Source organism: Ursus maritimus, unplaced genomic scaffold (genome assembly GCF_017311325.1).
Source record: "Ursus maritimus isolate PB19 unplaced genomic scaffold, ASM1731132v1 scaffold_2, whole genome shotgun sequence".
Taxonomy (NCBI): Eukaryota; Metazoa; Chordata; class Mammalia; order Carnivora; family Ursidae; genus Ursus; species Ursus maritimus.
The window spans coordinates 26,963,460-26,984,356 of NW_024424452.1; the positions used below are offsets into that span (position 1 = coordinate 26,963,460).

At 43.8% G+C, this 20,897-nt stretch overlaps 2 protein-coding genes across 8 annotated transcripts in view; one reads left to right on the top strand and one right to left on the bottom strand.

Moving 5' to 3' along the window:
* NDE1 (nudE neurodevelopment protein 1) overlaps positions 1-554 on the bottom strand; it is a 48,447-nt gene extending 47,893 nt beyond the window's left edge. The window contains exon 1 of one of the 2 annotated variants that reach the window (XM_040635287.1): positions 513-554. The gene's annotated coding sequence lies outside the window, so the exon portion shown is untranslated. The remainder of the gene's footprint in view (positions 1-512) is intronic. The other variant, XM_040635285.1, reaches the window with a different exon arrangement.
* A 4,063-nt stretch (positions 555-4,617) lies between these two features.
* The window catches only part of MARF1 (meiosis regulator and mRNA stability factor 1), a 39,569-nt gene continuing 23,289 nt past the window's right edge, over positions 4,618-20,897 (top strand). Inside the window, exons 1-12 of one of the 6 annotated variants that reach the window (XM_040635289.1) lie at positions 4,618-4,764; positions 8,301-8,502; positions 10,667-11,356; positions 12,126-12,300; positions 13,223-13,449; positions 14,542-14,659; positions 15,218-15,390; positions 16,618-17,046; positions 17,249-17,406; positions 17,494-17,652; positions 19,100-19,292; positions 20,012-20,190. In XM_040635289.1, the coding sequence (XP_040491223.1) occupies positions 8,359-8,502; positions 10,667-11,356; positions 12,126-12,300; positions 13,223-13,449; positions 14,542-14,659; positions 15,218-15,390; positions 16,618-17,046; positions 17,249-17,406; positions 17,494-17,652; positions 19,100-19,292; positions 20,012-20,190 (2,645 nt within the window). In that variant the 5' untranslated portion in view covers positions 4,618-4,764; positions 8,301-8,358. The remainder of the gene's footprint in view (positions 4,765-8,300; positions 8,503-10,666; positions 11,357-12,125; positions 12,301-13,222; positions 13,450-14,541; positions 14,660-15,217; positions 15,391-16,617; positions 17,047-17,248; positions 17,407-17,493; positions 17,653-19,099; positions 19,293-20,011; positions 20,191-20,897) is intronic. The other 5 variants (XM_040635291.1, XM_040635293.1, XM_040635290.1 and 2 more) reach the window with 5 other exon arrangements.

Here is a 20,897-nt window from a genome sequence, read left to right on the forward strand (position 1 = left end):
AATGAGGGAGAGTCTGGGGCAGCAGAAGGAAAAGGGGTGGCGGGGGCTGAGAAGAGGCAGAAAAAAGAGCGAGAAGAGACCGAGGGAGTCAGGAGGGCAGCCTGGGGTGGGGGTGGAAGGGTTAGAGGGCAGAGGAGCCAGGCAGCGGGGACAGGGGACGAGGAGGGCGTGAAGGACTGAGGAAGTCATGGAGGGAGCGGAGGGCAGCTGGTCGGAGAGAAGAGAAAGTTGGCAAAGGCGAGGAGCTGGGTGCGAGGACACAAGGGTGGAAGGGAACAAAGTTAGGAAGGGAGGTTCCAGGGAGCGGGATTTTTGAGCCCAGCGCCCGGGACCGGCGGAGTACAGGCGGCCGGGAAGGGACGCGCGAGCTAGGGGCGCGGCAGGGTCCCTGCGAGGCGGCTCCCAGCGATCCCGAGAGCGCGGAGGGCACCGGGGCAGGCAGAAGAGTTTCCCGGCGCTGGCGACGGTCCCGGGACGGCCCCCACCCCCGACTGCAGCAGCTCCCCACTTACCCCGGCTCGGTCCGCGAGGACGGGCGGCGGCAGCGGCGAACCGCGCTCCCCGGGCCTCTGACCACCGCCCCCACCCCCGCGCCCGCGGCGGGCGCCGACTATTGGCTGCGGCGCCACGAGACCGCGTCCGCCTCGGCCAATCAGCGCCTAGTAGCGCCGTTTGGAAACTTTTTTCCCAGGGCCCGGGCGCGGCGTGGCCACGCGGCGGCACTGGTCCGGCCGGGGCCTGGGAGGCTCCGGCTGCCTGGTTGGGATCTGGCCGGCCTTGGAGTATGCAGGCGGGTCCCTGGACATCCGGGGACGGCCTTGGACGTCAGGGCCATGCTGTTCAAGATAATACGAGTCCCTCCCTTAGTCGCCGATCGCATTTTCCCCAAATCGAGGGAAGGACAAAGATCCAGGTCCGCTCAGGCTAAGCAGTGCTCCATGTTTTTTACACCCAAAATAAAAATTTCAACATCATTTTCTTCAAAGGCAGCGAACTTCGTGTTTAAGGGTTTGGTTTTGAACCTGGCTTTGAATTCTAGCTCTACTCCTAGCTGGTTGATCTTGGCCAAGTGACTTAAAAGCTTTGTGACTTAGTTTCCTCATCTGTAAAATGGCTCATAATAGGATTCTACCTTGGGGTTATGCGGAGACAAAATGAGTTAAAGGAGTCTGTAAAACGTTTAGGACAGTGCCTAGCACAAAGTTAAATACAATCTGTGCAATTCTTGGATGATCATGATTTGTTCATTGGTTCTGTGTCAGACGCAATGCTAACTTCTTCACATGGGTTTCCTTATTCTCACAGCAATCCCAACTGTTCACCAACAAATATTTATTGAGAACTCAGGCTTGTAACACAACAAATGGCAGACAAGATGCCAGTCCTGAAAAGGCTTATGCTACTAAGAAAGCAAGACACGAAATCGGCAAACAGAGCAAAATAATTTCAGATGCTTGTAAGAAAGCAAGACTCTAAATCAGCAAACAGAAAAGAGTAAAATAATTTCAGATGCTTGTAAGTAATAATTTCAGAATACACAACGTCGTTTGAGAGGAAAGGGCCAGGAGGGGTCACTTCAGATGATCAGGGAAGGCTGCTTTATGGAGGTGACAATGGAGCTGAGACCACAGAAAAGCACTTTTATGGTCCTCATTTTAAAGATGAGAAAACAAAGGTGTAGGAAATTAAATGCGTTGCCCAAGGAGTCCCAATTAGTAATAACAAATCAGGCTTCAAACCTGGGTCCGTTTGACTCCTATATCCATATTCTTTAGCACTACCCTAGAGGCAAAGAGATTTTTAGCTATTTTGAGGCCTCAGGCCCCACTCTTAGAACCTTTCCTGCCTCCCTGCCTTGGTAAAGAATGACCTTTCTCTAATTTGACTTTGTTTTGACTCCTTTCTAGTTCCTAAAGGAGTTGAGAGATGCAAAAGGGAACCTCACTACCTATATCAACAGGGTTAAGTACCAAAATGTCGCTCAGGAAACTTCCATCTTGCTCACAAACACTAATAAACCATTCACACCCTCCTCTCAACACTTTTCCTCTGATGCTTTCTTTCATCAGAATTTTATTTGATTCTGCACCACTCCGTGAGGTTTCTGGGCAGGGAAGAATCAACCCAGTTTACAGAAAAACTGAAGTACAAATCAATGAGTTACAAGTCCTGCCTGAATGGCATTGATCAAGTCAATCAAACTAGCTAATTTCCAATTTCCTTCATTTTCCATAAAGACAACAGGGAGGACACTGAAATGATTATCATGAAAGTTCTCAGGAATAGTTTAGGGAAATGGCTTTGTTATTGGGTAAAAACCTTTACAATGAAAAGAAAATTTTGGTGCATGTTAAAACCTTTTCCTCCCTTTATTTAATGTTTTCCTTGTAGCTTTTAGATATGAATGAGCAGAGAGCTCAGTTTCTCTTGCTTACATCCTTCCATTATAATTTATTATTTCAAAACACTAAACCGAACATAGAAGAGAAGTTGCTGGGGGAGAAACTCCTTTAGTCACAGCTAGGTTCATTTAGAAGGTGAATTGAATGTAAAATGGTCACTTAAATAGCACAAAAATAAAACTTCATCCTGGTTCCATAAATGTGAAGATTATGATTTGGACAGGGAAAAACTTAAAGTTACTCTTACTCTGATAAAAGAGTTTGCCCAGTAAAGAAATAGAGTAAGATTAACAGAGACTATATTTAAGAAAATATCTCTTAAGAAAAATGTGAAAGCACTCTTTCACAAGTATCAAATTGCATTTCACTTCATGATTGCTTCCCAGGGCTGGTGTAGTCTGCTTGGGCTGGTTTTCTACAGAAAACACTAAAACTGCATTTCATTAAAAATTAGACTTTTCATTAACTTTCCATTTAGAATTGATTCGGCTTTATTTACTGTATTTAACCTGTTGAGAACAGGCACAGCTCTGGACTTGAAAGAATGCCAAGCAAAGTCAAACAAAATGTGTCTGTTCTGTATTGCTTCGTGACCAAAAAACCTTTTTTAAAAAGGCAATAAAAAAAATCCACAATTACTTTGTTTCCTTTTTGTATTTTTTAGTTACTTCTGTCTGTGTTCAGAGATACTCAACTAGAATAAAAAGAAAAACTCCTCTAAAGAGAAGCATATTTGTTTGATACTTGGGGAAAGAAAAAAAAAAACCACACTAGACACAGGGTTGTTTTTCATCTGTTCTAATTCCCACTTGGAAAATAATACCCACACACAGACACAATGAAGATTTACTCAGCAGTAATAAATACCTAAGCAGGCAGATGATGTGTGTGCTTGTCATCTGCCTTCTGGAAAATGAAAAGCAAGCACAAAGGGTGCTTCAGCTACGTGTTTGATCTTGCCCTCCCCAACAGGAGTCTACAAGGATGTCTACAGCGATGGATCAGCTTCCCCTGAAATTTCCCCCCACTTGATGCAAATTGCCTAATGAAATTGCCTCACCCTGACTTCAGGTAGGGGGGGAAAACCTCATTCGGTGATTAGCATTCTACTTATTCTTCTGCAAAATTAATGTTTCTCGGCAAACTTCAGAAGTGAACTTTTAGGTCGTATTCAGCTAGCCCATCTTAAATATATCTCGATTTAGCTATGTTTTGTTTTTCTCATTGGCAACAGAAAAGAGCGAGCAGGCAAGTTTCAGAAACGACCATCGTGCTGAGCTTTAAAAAAAAAAATTATTTCAGGTAAAAGATTGTGAAGCACCAACCCCCCCTTCCCGAAAAAAAAACAAAAAAACAAAACCTCAAATCCCCCAAAATCCAACCATGTCACATCCATCCACCTAAAACAAGCCGTCACAGGTTTCTCAGGGCTTTCCCTACCCTGTCCTTAGAAAGTTTGCATGCACTTGCAACAGGCTCTGGCCCAGGGCTTTTAAAAAGTGACGTTTTCTAACTGAAATCACGAGGATCCCTTAATAGTAGGTGACAGTGCCCAGCCGAGTCTGAGCACACACTTCGTTTTGTGCCAGCTGGGCCGCCGGCTTGAGAGAAACCCCGCCGGCCCGAAGGACGCCGCGGGAAGCCCCGCTGGCGGTTATTTTCTCTCCACTCGCCACTAGGTTGCAGTAGATTAAGGATACTGTGGAAATTACGCGTCATTTAATTAAAAAAAATAATAAGGTAGAGCCATCACGTGACGAGAGGGAGCGAGGGAGATGGGGAGCGCGCCCGCGCGAGAGCGCCAAAACCATCGGGTTTTTCATCGAAATCCCCTTTAAATCGCCTTCCCTCAAAAGACTGAAAGAGCCTAATTGTATCAAATCCCGGTTGGCAGGTTTTTTTCCCCCGGCTCCACCTCACATGCCCCCTCATTCTTCGCTTTCAGGTTCCTTTCCACTCCACCACGATAAGCCAGGGAGAAGTCCTCCTTAAACTCGGGGTTTTCGCCAAAAAAGCCGGGGTCTCCCCCGGGGAAGGTCCCTATTTAGGGGTTTATCGGGAGGGGACTGAGCCTGACGAGGCTGCAGGGCCGCGAGGCCCCGCCCCCCCCGGGTTTCCCAGCACGCCCCGCGCGAGGAGGACGCGGCGGCTGGGGCGGGGTGGAGGAAGGGGCGGAGCGAGGGGGGGAGAGAAGGGCGTCGGTTTTGCGACAGGGGCGGTGCGGTGCGGAAGCGGAAGTGGAGGGTGCGCTTGGCGGCGGCGGCGGGAGCTGCGGAGTCGGGAATCAAAACAAAGGGCCTGGGGGGGGCGGGGGGAAGGCGGCGGGGCCGGAATGTGAGCGGAGGTGGAGCCGGCGGCTGAGGTGAGTTGGCTGGCAGCTCTGGGGACTAGTTCCTGACGGGCTCACTGCTGTGGGGCCACCGGCTGGAGGCGGGACAGCGTCCCCCCCCCCCTTCCCCTGCCCTTTGCTGGCGGAGGTGGGGGAGGTTGACTACGCCGAGGGGAAGGACTGGGACTGACCAGTCAGGCCCCCACCGTAGGTACGGGTTGTCTCCCTTTCAGGTCCGTTCACGACAGTCACTGCTGCGCCCCTGCTGCCCTTTGGAGGTGTTTGGCTCCCCGCCCGCACCTGTTCCCCTGCTCCTAGTGGGGCTTCCAGGTGTGGAGAGCAACCTTTCCGGAGCAGGGTACACGGATGGAAGGTTAAGAGAGGAAGGAAGGGGCGGGTGTTTTTCAACCACCCTGAGGGTTTTTGCATTCTTGTCGGTAGTTCAGCGCTCCCTAGGGTGTAGTCTCTGGTTTGACGGATAGTGTTCAGTTGCCTTAGGGCATGAGCCACTCCCACTACTAATTGCAACGCTACACTGTGATACATATTTTCGTTTCCCAAACACCTTTCTGTTATTACCAAGAGCTTTCCAATTACATTTGTATCTTTTGGACTTCCCCACTTCTCTGAGCGGTAAATAACGCTGTTTTGCATACAGGGCAGTCAAAACTTAAACGGTGTTCCTAGATGTTTATTGAACTCTTCACTCGTTCAACAGTTGTTGATATGCACTGGGCACTGGTAGGTGCAAGAAATACAGCAATGAATGAGAAAACATGATGTCTACTGTCTTGGAGTTTATATTCAAGTAGGGGAGACATATAATAAACTCAAGAAAATAAACAATTTTAGGTAGAAGAGCTGTGAAAAAAAGTAATAGGACTGGGTGGTGTGTGGTTCCAGGACTAACTTGGGTGTTAAGAGAAGGCCACTTTTACACTTTGTCTTATTAAATCCCAACAGCCCCGTGAGGATGCTACAGTTGTTATCAGGCCCATTTTACACATAGGATCTGAGGTTCAGAGAGGTTGTGAACTCTCCAGAGCAACACATACAGGAAGCAAAATTGGGGATTAATACACAGACTGACATCAGAGTCTGTGCTCTCAAGCATTATCTGAATTGTTCAAAGAATTCCACTCAAATCAACAGAAAACTTGGCTTTGGCTACCTAAGTTACTTGGTGGCATTCCCAGGAATGCTTGGGAAATTGTCTGGGTTCAGGCCACTAACAAGCTAATATATTTGTACTTTCTGTTGATTGTGTTGAGCAATACCGGAGGCACCTTGGTGTGGTGCAAAGAGGTGGACAAGCCTGGCTCCGGCCCCTTTCTAATTATGTGATCTTGGCAAATTGAAAAACTTAATTAAACTTCTGTTTACTCAACTCTGTAAAGTTGTGGATTATTTCTCCCTTGTCTATCTCACAGATTTACTGTGGGGAAAAATTACATAAATGAACTTTATTGTCTGTTTGTTTTCATCATCGTATCTCTTGTGCCAAGCACAGGCCTGTTATATAGTAGATACTAAATAAATAATTACTGAATGAGGAAATAATGTTAAATAAAAAGGCTTTGTAATTGGTATTGCACACTACCTGTTAGCTCACTTTCAGGATTGGCCTTAAAAAGATTTTAGAGCATGTTGAAGTTGTGTATTGTGAATATCACAGATTCCTGTGATCTATAGAGCAGCTCGTTGGGGGATGCAAGATCTGTGTTTAGTAGGAAAAACAGCAATCATAATTTATTGTCATTGTGGCAGTTAACTCCATCTCTGCTTCCACACTGACTCCTAACTCTACATGGTAGGTGAATAGTTGCTGTATTCATTCCTTAATTTAACAAGTAATTAGTATACACTATGTTGCAAGCCCTGTGCTTGGCACAAGCTCTGCCTTGGGGAAGACAAAACCCAGATGGTAGGTCCTTTATCTGATTTCCCCCCCTCAGCAATGCTGGGGAGGGGGGAGAAATTAGCCACACTCTGCAGAGGAAGAAACTGAAACTTAGTTTTTGTAGCTTCCACATAAGGGCCAAATAGTAAATACTTTAGGCTTTGTGGGCCATGAGTTTCTGTTGCAAATACTCGTGCAAAAATAGCCGCAGACAGTATTTAAACAAATGTCTCTTAATCTAGAGAAATTCATGTAATTTAGTGTCACAAAATATTATTATTTTGATTTCTCACCCCCCCCCCCGAATTAAAAAGTATAAAATACCTTCTTAGTTTGAAGGTCATTTAAGTACAAGCTGTGGGCTGGTTTTGGCTGGCAGGCTCTAGTTTGCCTTCCCTTGTTTTATTTGATCAGTTCTGTATTTTAGAGAGAGTACTCCTCTCTCCCTTCACCATACTATGTAGATGTTACAATCTCTTGAGAAGAGCACCTTATCAGAGAGAGAGACCTAAAAGAAATTGTTTTATGTCCACATGAAATTTCTGATAAATTGATACCCTTAAAATGGCCACTGTAGTTGGAGAATAGGTGGTAGTTTGGTAGGATGGCAAGGATCTGGAGATGAGGTTCAGTTGTCCTTACCATTGGCAGGCTGCCTCCAGGCCCACTAGCTATTATCGATTTGATCTGCTTTTATTGTACTGTGTAAGACTTGTAAGAATGTGGGAACACTGGAGTAGATACAGCACATCTGCTACTTGAGATTTCTCGGTTAGATTTTTGATGGTATATCAGATTGCACTTTTGTAATAAGTAAATGAAGAAATTGGTTCGATTTGTTCTGTAGCAGAATCAAATTCAGAGTCCACAGAGTTCACTTAATTTGGACCTTCCACAGTCACATCAACGACACGGTGGGATAGGTTGCTATTAAGTCAATTTCAGAATCTTATGTAATTGGCAATGAAGACACATAATTGTTCTTTTACTAAAATTACATGCTCTCTTTGTTAACTTTTTCACCCTCACCAGTAGAGTCTTTAGGGAGAGATGGTCGAGAAGAACTAAGAAAAACTACAGAAAAAGCCTGCTCAGGGCTGGAGAAGGTTGCCACTTTGCTAGAATTCTACTTTTATTCCTTATTATCTGACTTGTTGGGAACCATTGTACCGTAAATACAGTTGTGCCATAAGTACAGTTACAGTCTCACTTTTTTCTTTATTTGAGAGCGGGAGTGTGCACACACACGTTGAGGGGAGGAGGAGAGGGAGAAGCAGGCTCCCCACTGAGCAGGGAGCCCAGCTTGGGGCTCTTGATCCCAGGACCCGAAGATTGTGACCTGAGCTGAAGGCAGACACTTAACCACCCAGGTGCCCTTGCAGTCTTACTTTTTTTTTTTTTTTTTTTAAAGATCTTATTCATTTGAGTGAGAGAGAGAAATGGAGAGAGCATAAGCAAAGGGAGATCAGAGGCAGAGGGAGAAGGAGAAGCTGACTCCCTGCTGATCTGGGAGCCCACCTTGGGGCTCCATCCCTGGACCTGGGATCATGACCTGAGCCAAAGGCAGACGCTTAACCATCTGAGCCACCCAGGCGCCCCAAGTCTCACATGTTAATTGTGAAATTTGTACTTAGGCAAATAAATAACATTGAGATCTCATTCTTAACAGGGTGGAAGAATGAAAGAAAAGAAAGATGAAAGAATGTTGAACCACTTTGTATGGCTGTATGATGGAAGGAAGCGGAACTGAGGACTCCTGCAGTAGAACACCTGGATGGCTGCAACAAAATAATGATGCTAAGCCATGGCTTTGGAAATTCTCTAATTGCTTTTCTCGTCCTGAGCAGACATTGCCACTTAGTCCCCAAACGGTAACTATGCTCAAGACTGAAGACATAGGAAATTCCTTATGCGAATAGATATGCGGTCCGTTTGGTCTGGGGCAGTCTCTCTCCCTGGAGTCTGTGCTAAGTTTTACCTTGTATCCTGCTGAGTCCTCCTTGTAGCACATGATTATAATTCCTGACTCAAGGACAGCGTAAATTTTTTAATTCCTGCATTCCTATTCTACGGACCTGTAGGTGCTTTAAATATTTAATGTTAACATTGGGGAAGATTTGTTTCTTGCAGAAGTCACAGATTCCAAAGATAAAATCCAAACTGCAGAGGCAAATCAAAGGAAAGTATAAAATAGATTTTATTTCACTCTAGCCTTCTGAGGTTTGAGTCTTAAAATCAAGGGAAGAGTGATAGGCCCTTATTGGCAGTCTTTTTCTCTTCCAGATTTCTCTTGAATATTTAAATGTGTCTGTAACTTCCTTTGCCTTTTCATAGTGATTTTGACTTTTTCTGATTTTATTCCACGCACCATATTACCACATTTCTATTCTATGTCTTTTTTGCTAGTGCACTTGGGATTTAAGTGAGTCTTTACTATGAATTTACATAAGGGTATTAGTAACTTTTTAAAAACTCAACTAAATGCCCTGTCTTCTTCAGTTTTTCATTATATAGTTATCTTTTTTGCATGGCATCAGTAATTAAGGTCACTTACTTTAGGGACCCTTGGCAACAGGGTTGGCAGCTCAGACAGGAATTCCTGGGATGGAGGATCTGGCCCTTACAGAGTCACACAGTGCAGGATTGCACTCAACTTTACAGATCCAGAAACTTGAATTTATCATTGGCACCCAGAATTGAGTAAATTCAGGAGAACCAACTCAAATAACCCTGACCATAAGAGCCACATCTTTTTTTTTTTTTTTAAGAGCCAGATCTCCATAAATCAGAATGCCAGTAATTTCCAACCTAAACTGTAATTACCAAGAGGGCAGAACACACTGCTTGTTGGCAGTCAGTCAGTTGCTCTCTCCTCCCTTTTAGGAAATGTCCAAGTGAAAAATCCAGATTTTTCCTAAATGAGTGTACTCTCCCAGACGAGTGTAGAACCACAGCCAAAGGAGTGAAATCATAGCAGTCAGATGGCCCTTTCTGTGCTCTGAGGGAAGAGCATGTCTCTCACTATATCAGGACGTCCTCTTTCTCTTAATAGTTCCTGCAGTCAGCCAATAGGGGCTATTGATTAGTTAGATCCCCTTTCAGTAGCCAGGTACTCTGCTGCGTGCTTACGTGCACTATCTCGTTTTATCCTTCTAACAACTGTAGGAGGTTCATCGTGTCATTCCCAATTGAAGGCTGACGGAACTGAAGTGTAGAGAGGTTATGTAACTTACCCAAGGTCCTAAAACAGTTCCTGGGTATTGCATTCAAACCCAGGTCTCTGACGCAGGTGTCATGCTATAACCTTGGTAAATTTACTGGCCTCCTGTGTCTATGTTAGAGGCATATGACAAACTATTTCTCTGGGATCTTATTCCCAAATAGTTTTCTAATTGCTCTAATTCTTGTCCCCGGCTACAAAGTAATTGTTGGCATTATGGCTTTAGGTCATGATATCCTAGAGTTTGCTTAATGTCGTCAACAACACATTTAAGACCTGTCCATGGATGGGCTGCTGGGGCAGATGGCTGATCTTATCCTTAATGTTTGGAATCGTCTGGAGGACTTTCCTAAATGCCTCATGGTCTGACTGCAAGAACTACTAAGTCTTTTCCTCAAAGCGCTTGGCTTGTAAGCCATCTTTATCGAATGCTGTTTGTGACTGTGTCATTTTCATACCACCTGTTTTGTCTTTAGAAGACCCTGTGAGGCAAGGGGAAGTTATCAAAGGGAAGTCCCTGAGGCACAGATGGTTTAACCTGCCTTGCTGAACATGTAAGCAGAACCCTCCCCCAGTCTCCTCAGATTCAGGAAGGATACGGTCTTGATTTTAGTTGTCTGTTACGGTGTTCGCCTCCTGCAGGCCCTTCTGAAGAATGCCCCTGGTTTCAGCTGCCATTCCATATTGTTTGGTTGTGGTTGAGTGATGTAAACAGAATTGAACGCTATTTCCATTTTTGGGTCACAGTAGGATGTGAGTAACCAAAAGTCAATAGCGTCGTCACATTAACTGGCGTTCTGATCTTCTCTTCCCAGAAAGATTACATGGAGAACAAGAAAGTTGCTGTGGAATTAAAGGATGTGCCATCTCCCCTTCATGCTGGCTCTAAACTTTTTCCAGCAGTCCCACTTCCAGATATCCATTCTCTTCAGCAACCTAAAATACAGCTTTCACCTGTCCCCAAAGTAAGCTGCTGTGCTCATTGCCCTAATGAACCCTCCACGTCGCCAATGCATTTTGGTGGTGGCGGTGGTGGTGGGAGCGGAGGTACCGGTAGCTTGATTCACCCGGGCGCACTGTTAGACTCGCAGAGCACCAGGACCATCACGTGTCAGGTAGGGTCAGGGTTCGCTTTCCAGTCTGCGTCTTCACTCCAGAATGCCTCAGCTAGGAACAATTTGGCCGGCATTGCAAGTGACTTTCCCAGCATGTGTCTCGAAAGTAATCTCTCTTCCTGCAAACACCTGCCCTGTTGCGGAAAGCTTCATTTCCAGTCATGCCATGGTAATGTGCACAAGCTGCATCAGTTCCCGGCTCTCCAGGGCTGCGCCTCTGCTGCCTATTTCCCCTGTTCTGATTTCACAAGCGGGGCTCCAGGGCATTTGGAAGAGCACATTTCACAGTCGGAGCTAACGCCTCACTTGTGCACCAATTCTTTGCACCTAAATGTGGTACCTCCGGTTTGTTTAAAGGGCTCACTTTACTGCGAAGACTGTCTAAACAAGGTGTGTATCTTTTTATTTGTTCTCTTGGGTGCAGCTGACCTTTGAGGAATGACTTTCTTAAAGTAGATAGATGTTTCTTGAAAAATCTTTATCGTGCACGGGGTGAAGATTCTCCTGTGAGGTAGCTTTCACCCCGTCAGCATAGCTTCTCTTGGTCCTGAAAGAAGCAAAGGGTAAAATGGGAAGGGCCATTCAAAAACGTGCAGAGTCATTATTTATGTAGTTATGCTTTTAGAGGCTCTTGTGATCAGTCCGTTTCCTACATGTAAACCGAGTTCGACAAACCTTCGTGTTCTGTTTTGTCTTTAACGACTAGAGCACGATTGTGGTTTCTCATAACTCACGCTCACCTTATACACAGACCCATTCAGTGATGTAGGTCACGCTGTGTTGTGTTGTTCCTTTGTAAGACTTTGAGGGACTTGGAACTTGGCCTCGATCACACGGGCATTAAAGTAAAAATCTCAATTACCTTCACATAAAGTGTGTTTGGGGTCGCCTTAGGAGGATACACATGCCCCAGAACGTAAAGGTCTGATCGTGTGAATATCTTCCCAGACCATTTCAAGTCACTTCTTGAAGTGGGTTTATGAATTGATAGCTAATAGTTCTGGGAATGCCCTGAAATATTGAAAATACATTCCATCAGAGGTTAACAGGTGGAAAGAAGAAACACTTAGACTGTGTTTTCAGTTGTTGTTTATAACTCTAGGTTCTGAAATGATGTATCTGAAACCTCCTCCTTTTCTTAAAAAAATTTTTAAAACAGCCGGCAAGAAATAGTATAATTGATGCTGCTAAAGTCTGGCCAAATATACCACCTCCAAATACTCAAACTGCACCTGTTACTATTCCTCTGTGTAATGGCTGTGGAACCAAAGGAACAGGGAAGGAGACCACGTTGTTATTGGCGACCAGTCTAGGCAAAGCTTCTTCGAAATTTGGTAAATGACAGTATGGTATAAAATGTGCATATTTAAGTAGTTTTCAGTATCTGATACTAACACTGCATTTAATCGCCTTGAAAAGATTCCTTGTGGTTCTGAAGCTACTGTGTATATGAGTCTCCATTTCTACCTCTTGGTAAAAATCTTTTTATTCTTATAGACCAACAAGCCATTTGCCTTTTATGTTGAACTGCAGCTATTTGAGACCAGAAGCTGTGTATAGAAAAATAGGGAGTATATTTGGAGAAATCAGTGCTCGAGGGGACTCCTTTTCAACCTAGGTTCATAATCACACTGTTAGTTGTGCACTCCATAGATGTCCTTAATATTTAGAAAGATTTAGTAATGGTTGATGAAAAACGAATTGAAAAAACCTAGTATCATTTCCCCAGAAAAGTAGTTAATGTATTTCATCTTTTGAAAACATTTTTTTAAATATTAAATCAGATGTTAATGCAGTGTTAATTTTTTTTTTTTTTAATCAAGGACAGTAACAAGTTCACCCTTTGTCACCTCTTCATTGGTCTTCCATACTGAGCAGGTAGACAAGCGTGGGCAGAGCATGACAATCAGGTCTCAGAGCTGCAGTGTCCGTTTACCTCCGAGTTAGTGTTCAGAGGAGCATAATGATCAGCATGAGAATGGCTCATGCTTTGCAATGGATTTACTGTGGGCTTGAAGTAACTTGACCTTTAGATTTGTTCTCTCCTGAAAAATAGGAATAATCGCTTAGAAATACTATTGGAACTTGCGGTTGTGCTATTAGGTCAACCGGTGAGGTTGGTATCCTTAAGCTTAACATCAATCAGTAATTTCATTTTTCTGCCACTAAGAATGATAGGTAGCTACCTATTATTTTATTTTAGTTTGCCATTTTTTTTTCCACTATGTGTGATTGAAAGTGTTAACATTTCCTAAGGGTCACCAGAAGTTGCGCTAGCCGGACAGGTGCTGGAAAACTTACCCCCCATTGGAGTTTTTTGGGATATTGAAAACTGTTCCGTTCCCTCTGGCCGCTCAGCTACTGCTGTTGTACAGAGGATCCGTGAGAAGTTTTTTAAAGGCCACAGAGAAGCCGAATTCATCTGTGTGTGCGACATTAGTAAAGAAAACAAAGAAGTTATTCAAGAGCTGAATAATTGCCAGGTAAAAAAATAATTTTAATCTATTACGGTAGAAGAATAAGCACATGCAGGTTTTTTTTTTTTTTTAAGAATTTCAATTCAAAGTTTGTTTAATACGCATTTGTGCTGATTTTGCAAATAAAGAAAATTAGCAAAAGATTATTTCTAAAGTACTAGAAATCGTTTACTCATAACTGATCTTCCAGTAATTTACTTGTATGTGACTAGTGCTCTGCTAGTATGATGGTTACATTTATATCCTTTCTTTTGACTTCCATGACTGCTTTGTGAAAAGGGCTCATAGGATTTATTATTTGAAATATACAAATTCACCTGAGGCACCAAGATGTTAAGCAACTTTTTAAAGATCACACAGCCAATAAATGGATATGCTAGGATTTAAATCCAGATTGTCTAGCTGCAAAGTCTATTAAGCTGGAACTAGAATCCAGTTCTTTTGACTCTTAGACAAGTAATTCTATTGATAACTGCCATATCACTGCCTCAAATTCTATATTTGTGCTCCTTAAAAAAAACTAATAAATCTGATTGTGTATTGCACGTAGTTGAAGCACCTCTCAAACTTTTCCTTGCTCTGGAGACTTCTGTGTAAGCCTGATGCCTTTAACAGAAATAAGCACATTTTAGCTCTGTTGGGGACAGATGCCTCTCCTCTCCCACCACCTGACTCCAGGTCCTGAAAGCCACAGACGATGTCTAGTGGAGACAAAGGACATCCAGTATAGCACCTGATCTCACCTTCTTCATATACCAATCTCTGCTACTTTCACAGCTGTAGGCAAAAGCTATTAGTGAGAGCTAATTTACCTACTTCAAATTTCACTTCCTTTTCTGCCTGTTTTCTCAAAGGTGGGTGGATGGAGTACAAAAGCAGAAGATAAGAGAGGCAAGTAGGGTTAATAACGGGTCTGGTTCATTTGTACGGAGAGACAGATTTGAAATTATTGAGATCCACTTCTAATTTTTTTCCATTCCTAAGTGGTGGTGATAAGAGTGTCTCTCCTCAGGACCATCTGCTAAGATGCAGGCAGAATATATAGTGGTTTTTTGACCTGAGCTGTTGCTCATTTGTCCTTACTTTAAATTAACGCAGGTAACTGTTGCCCACATCAACGCTACCGCAAAGAATGCGGCTGACGATAAGCTCCGCCAGAGTCTCCGAAGATTCGCAAACACGCACACTGCTCCAGCCACTGTGGTTCTTGTGTCGAGTAAGTGCAGAAGCATCTGCTCATTTGAGCTTAACTCACTGTATGGGCCTTGTTGTAGAAGCCAGACCATGTTAAAGTAAAATAGGCCTCCAGAGAGGCTGAAATACACAGGACGTATTTATGCTTATGTCTGAGAGCTGTTTAGAGAGGAAATGGAGTGTGTGGGTTTTGTGTATTTTCTCCCTAAACGTGAAGCCAGTTAAAGAAAGTGGAACTTTTTTTTTTTTAACCCTGGGCCCAGTGTTGCAAATTTTAAAAATCTAGAAAGAATCATTTCCAAAGTTGATGCTCCCCGAAATGTTAATATTTGCTCTCTTTTCCTATGGGAAGTAACATGTGTCTTGGAATTCAGTATAAGCATGTGGTAGAATTGTCCTGTGGTGTTAATTCTTCGAATATGAAATGTGTTCCTATTTTAAGAAGGGGTGGGAGGTGGGGAGCAACTCTGAATACAGTACAGCCATTTCTTTTTTCTCAGTGGGTGTCAGTGGAGTTGTGTGTCTCTGTCCAGTCCTTCTAACGTTTGGGGATGGGGATGGGCTGTACCTTTTCTTCCAGCTGATGTCAATTTTGCATTGGAACTCAGTGACCTGAGACACAGGCATGGTTTCCACATAATTTTGGTCCATAAAAACCAGGCCTCAGAAGCGCTGCTGCATCATGCTAACGAGCTGATCAGATTCGAAGAGTTCATTTCCGACCTGCCCCCCAGGTTACCACTAAAAATGCCAGTAAGTGCGTTTGTGTTCTTGTTTGCTGTATTCTGATGTTACATTATGGAGGCTGAAGACCACCCATAACGGGGGCTACAAAGTGAGGCTGCTCTTTGTAGGAGGCTGGCCAGAGTTTTGAAATAAGGCTTAGAAATAGTTCTTCTCTTACAGATATACAGAGAATTGATAACATACGGATTTTGCTTTTATTTTGTTGCACAGTATCATAGGGAATTGATGTGTAGGTTAACCTTACCAACAGCCACTTGTCAGTGTCTCCAAAGCTAGCAGTGTTCTGTGTCAAGTGGATGGAAGTAATGGAAACATTTATTACTCCTTTTGCTTCCAGTCATGGGCAAAGAATATGGTGATGGTTTGCACACACTCGTGGTTGCAGTCAAATAAACAGAGAAATTGTACCTTTTTTTTTTTTTTAAGATTTATTTGAGAGAGTGTGTGCATATGAGCGATCAGGGGGAGGGGCAGAGGGAGAGAGAATCTCAAGCAGACTCCATGCTCAGGGTGGAGCCCAACATGGGCCTCAATCCCATGATCCCAAGATCATGACCTGAGCTGAAACCAAGAGTCTGGAGGCTTGATCGACTGAGCCAGCCAGGTGCCCCTAATTGTACACTTTTTAGGCATTTAATCTTTAAGCCCCAGGAACCCCTGGGGCTGTTTTCTACAGTTGCATTCCTCACCATGCGTGTGCACTCGCACAGATTGTAGTGGTTATTGCTACACCTGTAGCTCGTTGAGCCATGTGCTAGAAGAACATGAGCGTATTTCTAGCAGGATGAGCGTTTCTTAGAGTCTTGATTGGGACAAGCATGTTTACTACAGTGTTGAGCTGTTTTTAAGCTATTTGGAGAATATATAAGTAACTCCTAAAGAAATTGGCATTCCCTTTTCTAACCTCAAAGGCCTTTAAGTCAATTGTAGTATTTTAGGTAACAGATTTTCCACTTTTATTTCCACTTATTCTTCATGGTTAAAAAAAAAGGCTTGAGTATTCAGAACTTTAAATCTTGCCATTCTCATCCACTAGAGTGATCGTTGAGGGTACATTTCTCTCTTTCTGTGTTTTTCAGTCTGAATAAGTTTACCTTCTCCCCTCTAAATCATTGACCTCCTCTCCAAGGCTAAGGCTGTTAGCTTAAGTCTGGAGATCACTCCTTGTTCTAATTGTGTAATTGAACGCGTGCCCCTGAGTTAACCTGTTGTAACACTTCTCCTCTGTACCAGCAGTGCCACACTCTGCTCTATGTTTATAACCTACCAGCAAATAAAGATGGCAAGAGCATCAGCAACAGGCTCAGGCGCCTGTCTGATAATTGTGGTGGGAAAGTGCTGAGTATCACAGGCTGCAGTGCGATTCTCCGCTTCATAAACCAAGATAGTGCGGAACGGGCTCAGAAGCGAATGGAAAATGAAGATGTCTTTGGTAATAGGATCATTGTGTCATTTACTCCAAAAACTAGAGAACTCTGTGAGACAAAGAGTTCCAGTGCAATTGCCGATAAAGCGAAGTCTCCCAAAAAACTTAAGAATCCAAAATTGTGCCTCATCAAAGATACAAGTGAACAATCTTCCAGTGCCAAAGCCACGCCTGGAAAAGGGTCGCAGGCAAATTCTGGATCTGCTACAAAAAACACAAATGTTAAAAGTTTACAGGTAACTTTGATACCTCTTGCTTTCTGAAGTTTATGGTAGGTTTGGTTTCTTTGTGTCTCTTTTCGAGATGCCCGCTTGCTTTTGGTGTGTCCTTTTTTTAATTTCCATTTTGACCATACTCAGAGTTCCCTGTTTTCCGGACAGGCTTTAACACACGGTCGGTACTTAAATTTTCACCTCCGCCGCACTTCTCTCTTTTAAGGAGCTGTGCCGCATGGAGTCGAAGACTGGCACTAGAAACAGTGACTCCCAGCAAGGTAACCCGAGGCTGGCGGCAACTCCTCACAGAAGCTTGAGTGCCACAGCACCGGTGCCCAGAAACTCGGGGACAGCAGAATCTGCTTACAAAACCAATCCGAAGTAGGTTCAATGACTCTTTCTCACAGATGCTTGTCTAACATGAAGGAAATCCAGTGACCCTTCCCCTTCAATTCTTCCCTCCATTAGAAAAGAGAACCTCTGTGCCCGAAGTGTCACCAGTTCTCCCGTAGAGAAAAAAGATAAAGAGGAGACCCCGTTCCAAGTGAGTTACCCATCGGCTTTTAGCAAGTTGATCACATCAAGGCAAGTCAGTCCTCTGCTCTCCGCACAGTCGTGGTCCTCTCGGTGAGTCCAGCTTCTTGATCGTGGGGTAGTTACTCGCAATAGGAGGGATTATGAAATAACACCTGTTTGAAAGAATGCAAGCAGTGTAGGAATGCATAAAGTAAAAGATGAATCTTCCACTCCTCCTCCTCCAGGCCCCCTTTTCCTCCTTAGCTCACCTTTGGGGGCAGTGCTGCTCCCCCTTTCTCCCTCCTCCATGTGGGAGTCTGGGTGAGCAGAGGTCAGAGAAACTGGTCTGGGAGTCCCTAGCCCGGATGGGAGGCATGTTAAGATGTCCTTACCGTTTCCTCCTCACTTTGTCATGTTGTGGAAGAAGCCCAAACTGGACACAAATTGGTTATTATTTATAGGGTAATTACCAGGAGCTGTTTGAGAAGCAAGGGTCCTTGTAAACCACTGTAATTACCCAACTAACACTTACGTAAGTGCTCCAAACACTCACTGAGTACTTCGGGGGCTTGGAGGACAGGAGCCATAAGGCCATGTTGCATCACGTGAACTCCTTCAAGCATCGTATTTTTCTGCTGAGTTGGTGAAGACTCCTTCCAGAAAGTGACTTTGGATCTGTAAAGTTACATTTTAAAATTCACATAGGGGCACCTGGGTGGCTAAGTGGTTAAGTGTCTGCCTTCAGCGCAGGTCGTGATTCCAGGGTTCTGGCATCGAGCCCCACATCAGACTCCCTGCTCCGCAGGGAGCCTGCTTCCCCCTCTCCCATTTCCCCTACTTGTGTTCCCTCTCTCACTGTCTCTCTCTCTCATATAAATCTAGGGGCACCTGGGTGGCGCAGTCATTAAGCGCCTGCCTTTGGCTCAGGGCATGATCCCAGCGTTCTGGGATCAAGCCCCACATCAGGCTTCTCCTCTAGGAGCCTGCTTCTTCCTCTCCCACTCCCCCTGCTTGTGTTCCCTCTCTCACTGGCTGGCTGTCTCTGTCAAATAAATAAATAAAATCTTTAAAAATAAATAATAAATAAATAAATAAAAATCTTTAAAAAAATAAATAAAATTCATGTTTAAGTTTTCCTGATATGGAGGAAGACTGCCACACATGAGCAAGAATATCTAGTGTTTTCAGAGCCAGGGAGAGGTGAGATGACTTACATTAGTATCACAGGCTAATTAACCACGAATAAATACCCAAAGTGGAAAATTAATTCATTAGGCCCACCTGTAATTTTTGTCTTTCGTTTTAAATAATCCAGTGAAAGAATATTTGATATTAAAGCATGTACTTGTTGTTAATAAGGGGTCAACAGGTAGTACTTCGGCCAATAAATCTAAATCCATGCATATTTAAGATAAACATACATCCGAAAACCAAATCTTTAGTTTGGTTGTGTTGTGGAAAGCTGTTTCTATATATGGTTTCAAACAAAGCCTAGGTGATACAAGTGAAATAAATAGAATCACAGTTTTTAAAAATAATTCAATATGTATGTCTTAAGCAGGAGTATGTCTCCAAACCTTTTAAACAGAGCGTCCCCACTTGCTTTCAACATTGCAAATCCGAGCATTGGGGCCGACAGCCCAGACCCGTTTGCAAATGGCGCTGACATCCAGATCAGCAACATCGACTACAGGTTGTCCCGGAAGGAGCTGCAGCAGCTCATGCAGGAAGCGTTTTCCAGGCACGGCAAGGTAACCTTTTCTCTCTTGTTCCCGCCTTTCTTGTACCCTTTGCTAGCCCTCCAGGTCGAGAGAATGTCCTTCAACACACACAACCACAGCCAGAATATAACGATGACTGAGAGAGTTTGAGCTCCACCCTTTTTCCTGTGGTCTGCTCATGGTGATACTGTACATCCAGTTTTTAGGACATAGCCCCGGAGAGCGAGAGACCTAGTGGAGAAGCACTCGTGGTCACGGGCAGGGATTTAAGTGGCACTTTGGGAAATAAAACGCTGATGGATTTTATTTAGCTCTGGCTGCTAAAATACAGAAATAGGATTCTAAAGTAATGTCGGCTGTTTTTGTTAACATCTTAACTGTACCGATGCAGTTTTTAGGTGCTGTTTGCTAGAAGTGTACCTTTTCCCGATTATTAAAATGGCTGTGCCTCAGGTGTTTGCAGGGTCCAGAGAAGACCGCAGAGACTCCGCGCATGTATTGGCTCCTGAGCCTGCGTGGGAGAGCTATGTGTGCCAGAGCATGCAGGCAGGCCAGGCCAGTTTCCTGTCCCTGAAGGTCACCCAGTCCTAGTTCACTTAGGTTCTGCTGGGCAGAAGCGTAGAGTTCGGACAAGTTCCCTCACAGAAGCACGGAAGTCCGCAGACGTGTTTCTTAATGATTCACCTTCAGTTTAAAATGACAGGGTTCTGGGTAGACATAGCATTCCATTTTCCTTTTTACTGCTGTAGGTGAAGAATGTTGAGCTCAGCCCCCATACAGATTATCAGCTCAAGGCTGTTGTTCAGATGGAGAACTTACAAGAAGCAATCAGTGCGGTGAATAGCCTCCACAGATACAAAATTGGCAGCAAGAAGATCCTGGTCTCACTTGCCACAGGAGCTGCTAATAAATCACTCTCTTTACTGAGGTAAAAACAAACCATTTATTTCAGGAAATAACGTTTTGGCCCAGAAACAACTTTGGAAATCAGAAAATAGATTTGATCACTTTCCCAACCCTCTTAGACGATTACTTATGCAGTAATGCTTATTCTTAATTGATATAGTTTAGAAATAAGCTAGAAGTCAGCAATAAGCTGGTTAGAATAATTCGACTCTTGTTCAGGGCATTACTCAAAGGTGAAGTACAGCTTCAACTTGGCAGGCAGTTAGGAGTAAAATAATACACCACATATCCAGAACAGGTTCTAAAAATAGTAGCCGTCTACGATAAAAGTTTGTAAGTCTGAAATACTACCTCCAAATCTTAGGAGAAGGTAGGTTTGTCTGTAAAAGGTAGATCTGCAAAGCTCCAAGCTCTCAACCTGCAGATAGATCCTTAACATCAAACAGACACTCTGTAGGTCTGCATTATGATTATGTCAGTTGTAGGAATCTGGTGATGATTTTATTCTTAGTGCGCTTTGGTGATTCTTCCTAAAAATCTGAATTCGAAGGTCTCTTTCTGTGATGTGTACTTCACCATTATTTTAAATTATGGCTTTTATCCCCTAGAATAAAAGTAATACTCATTGAAGAAACTTTGGAAAGGTCAGAAACATAAAAGAAGAGGGGGAGAAATCCATAATCCCTGTGGCTCAAAGCCAATCCCTCAACAGTTCCTCTGAGTGTTTTT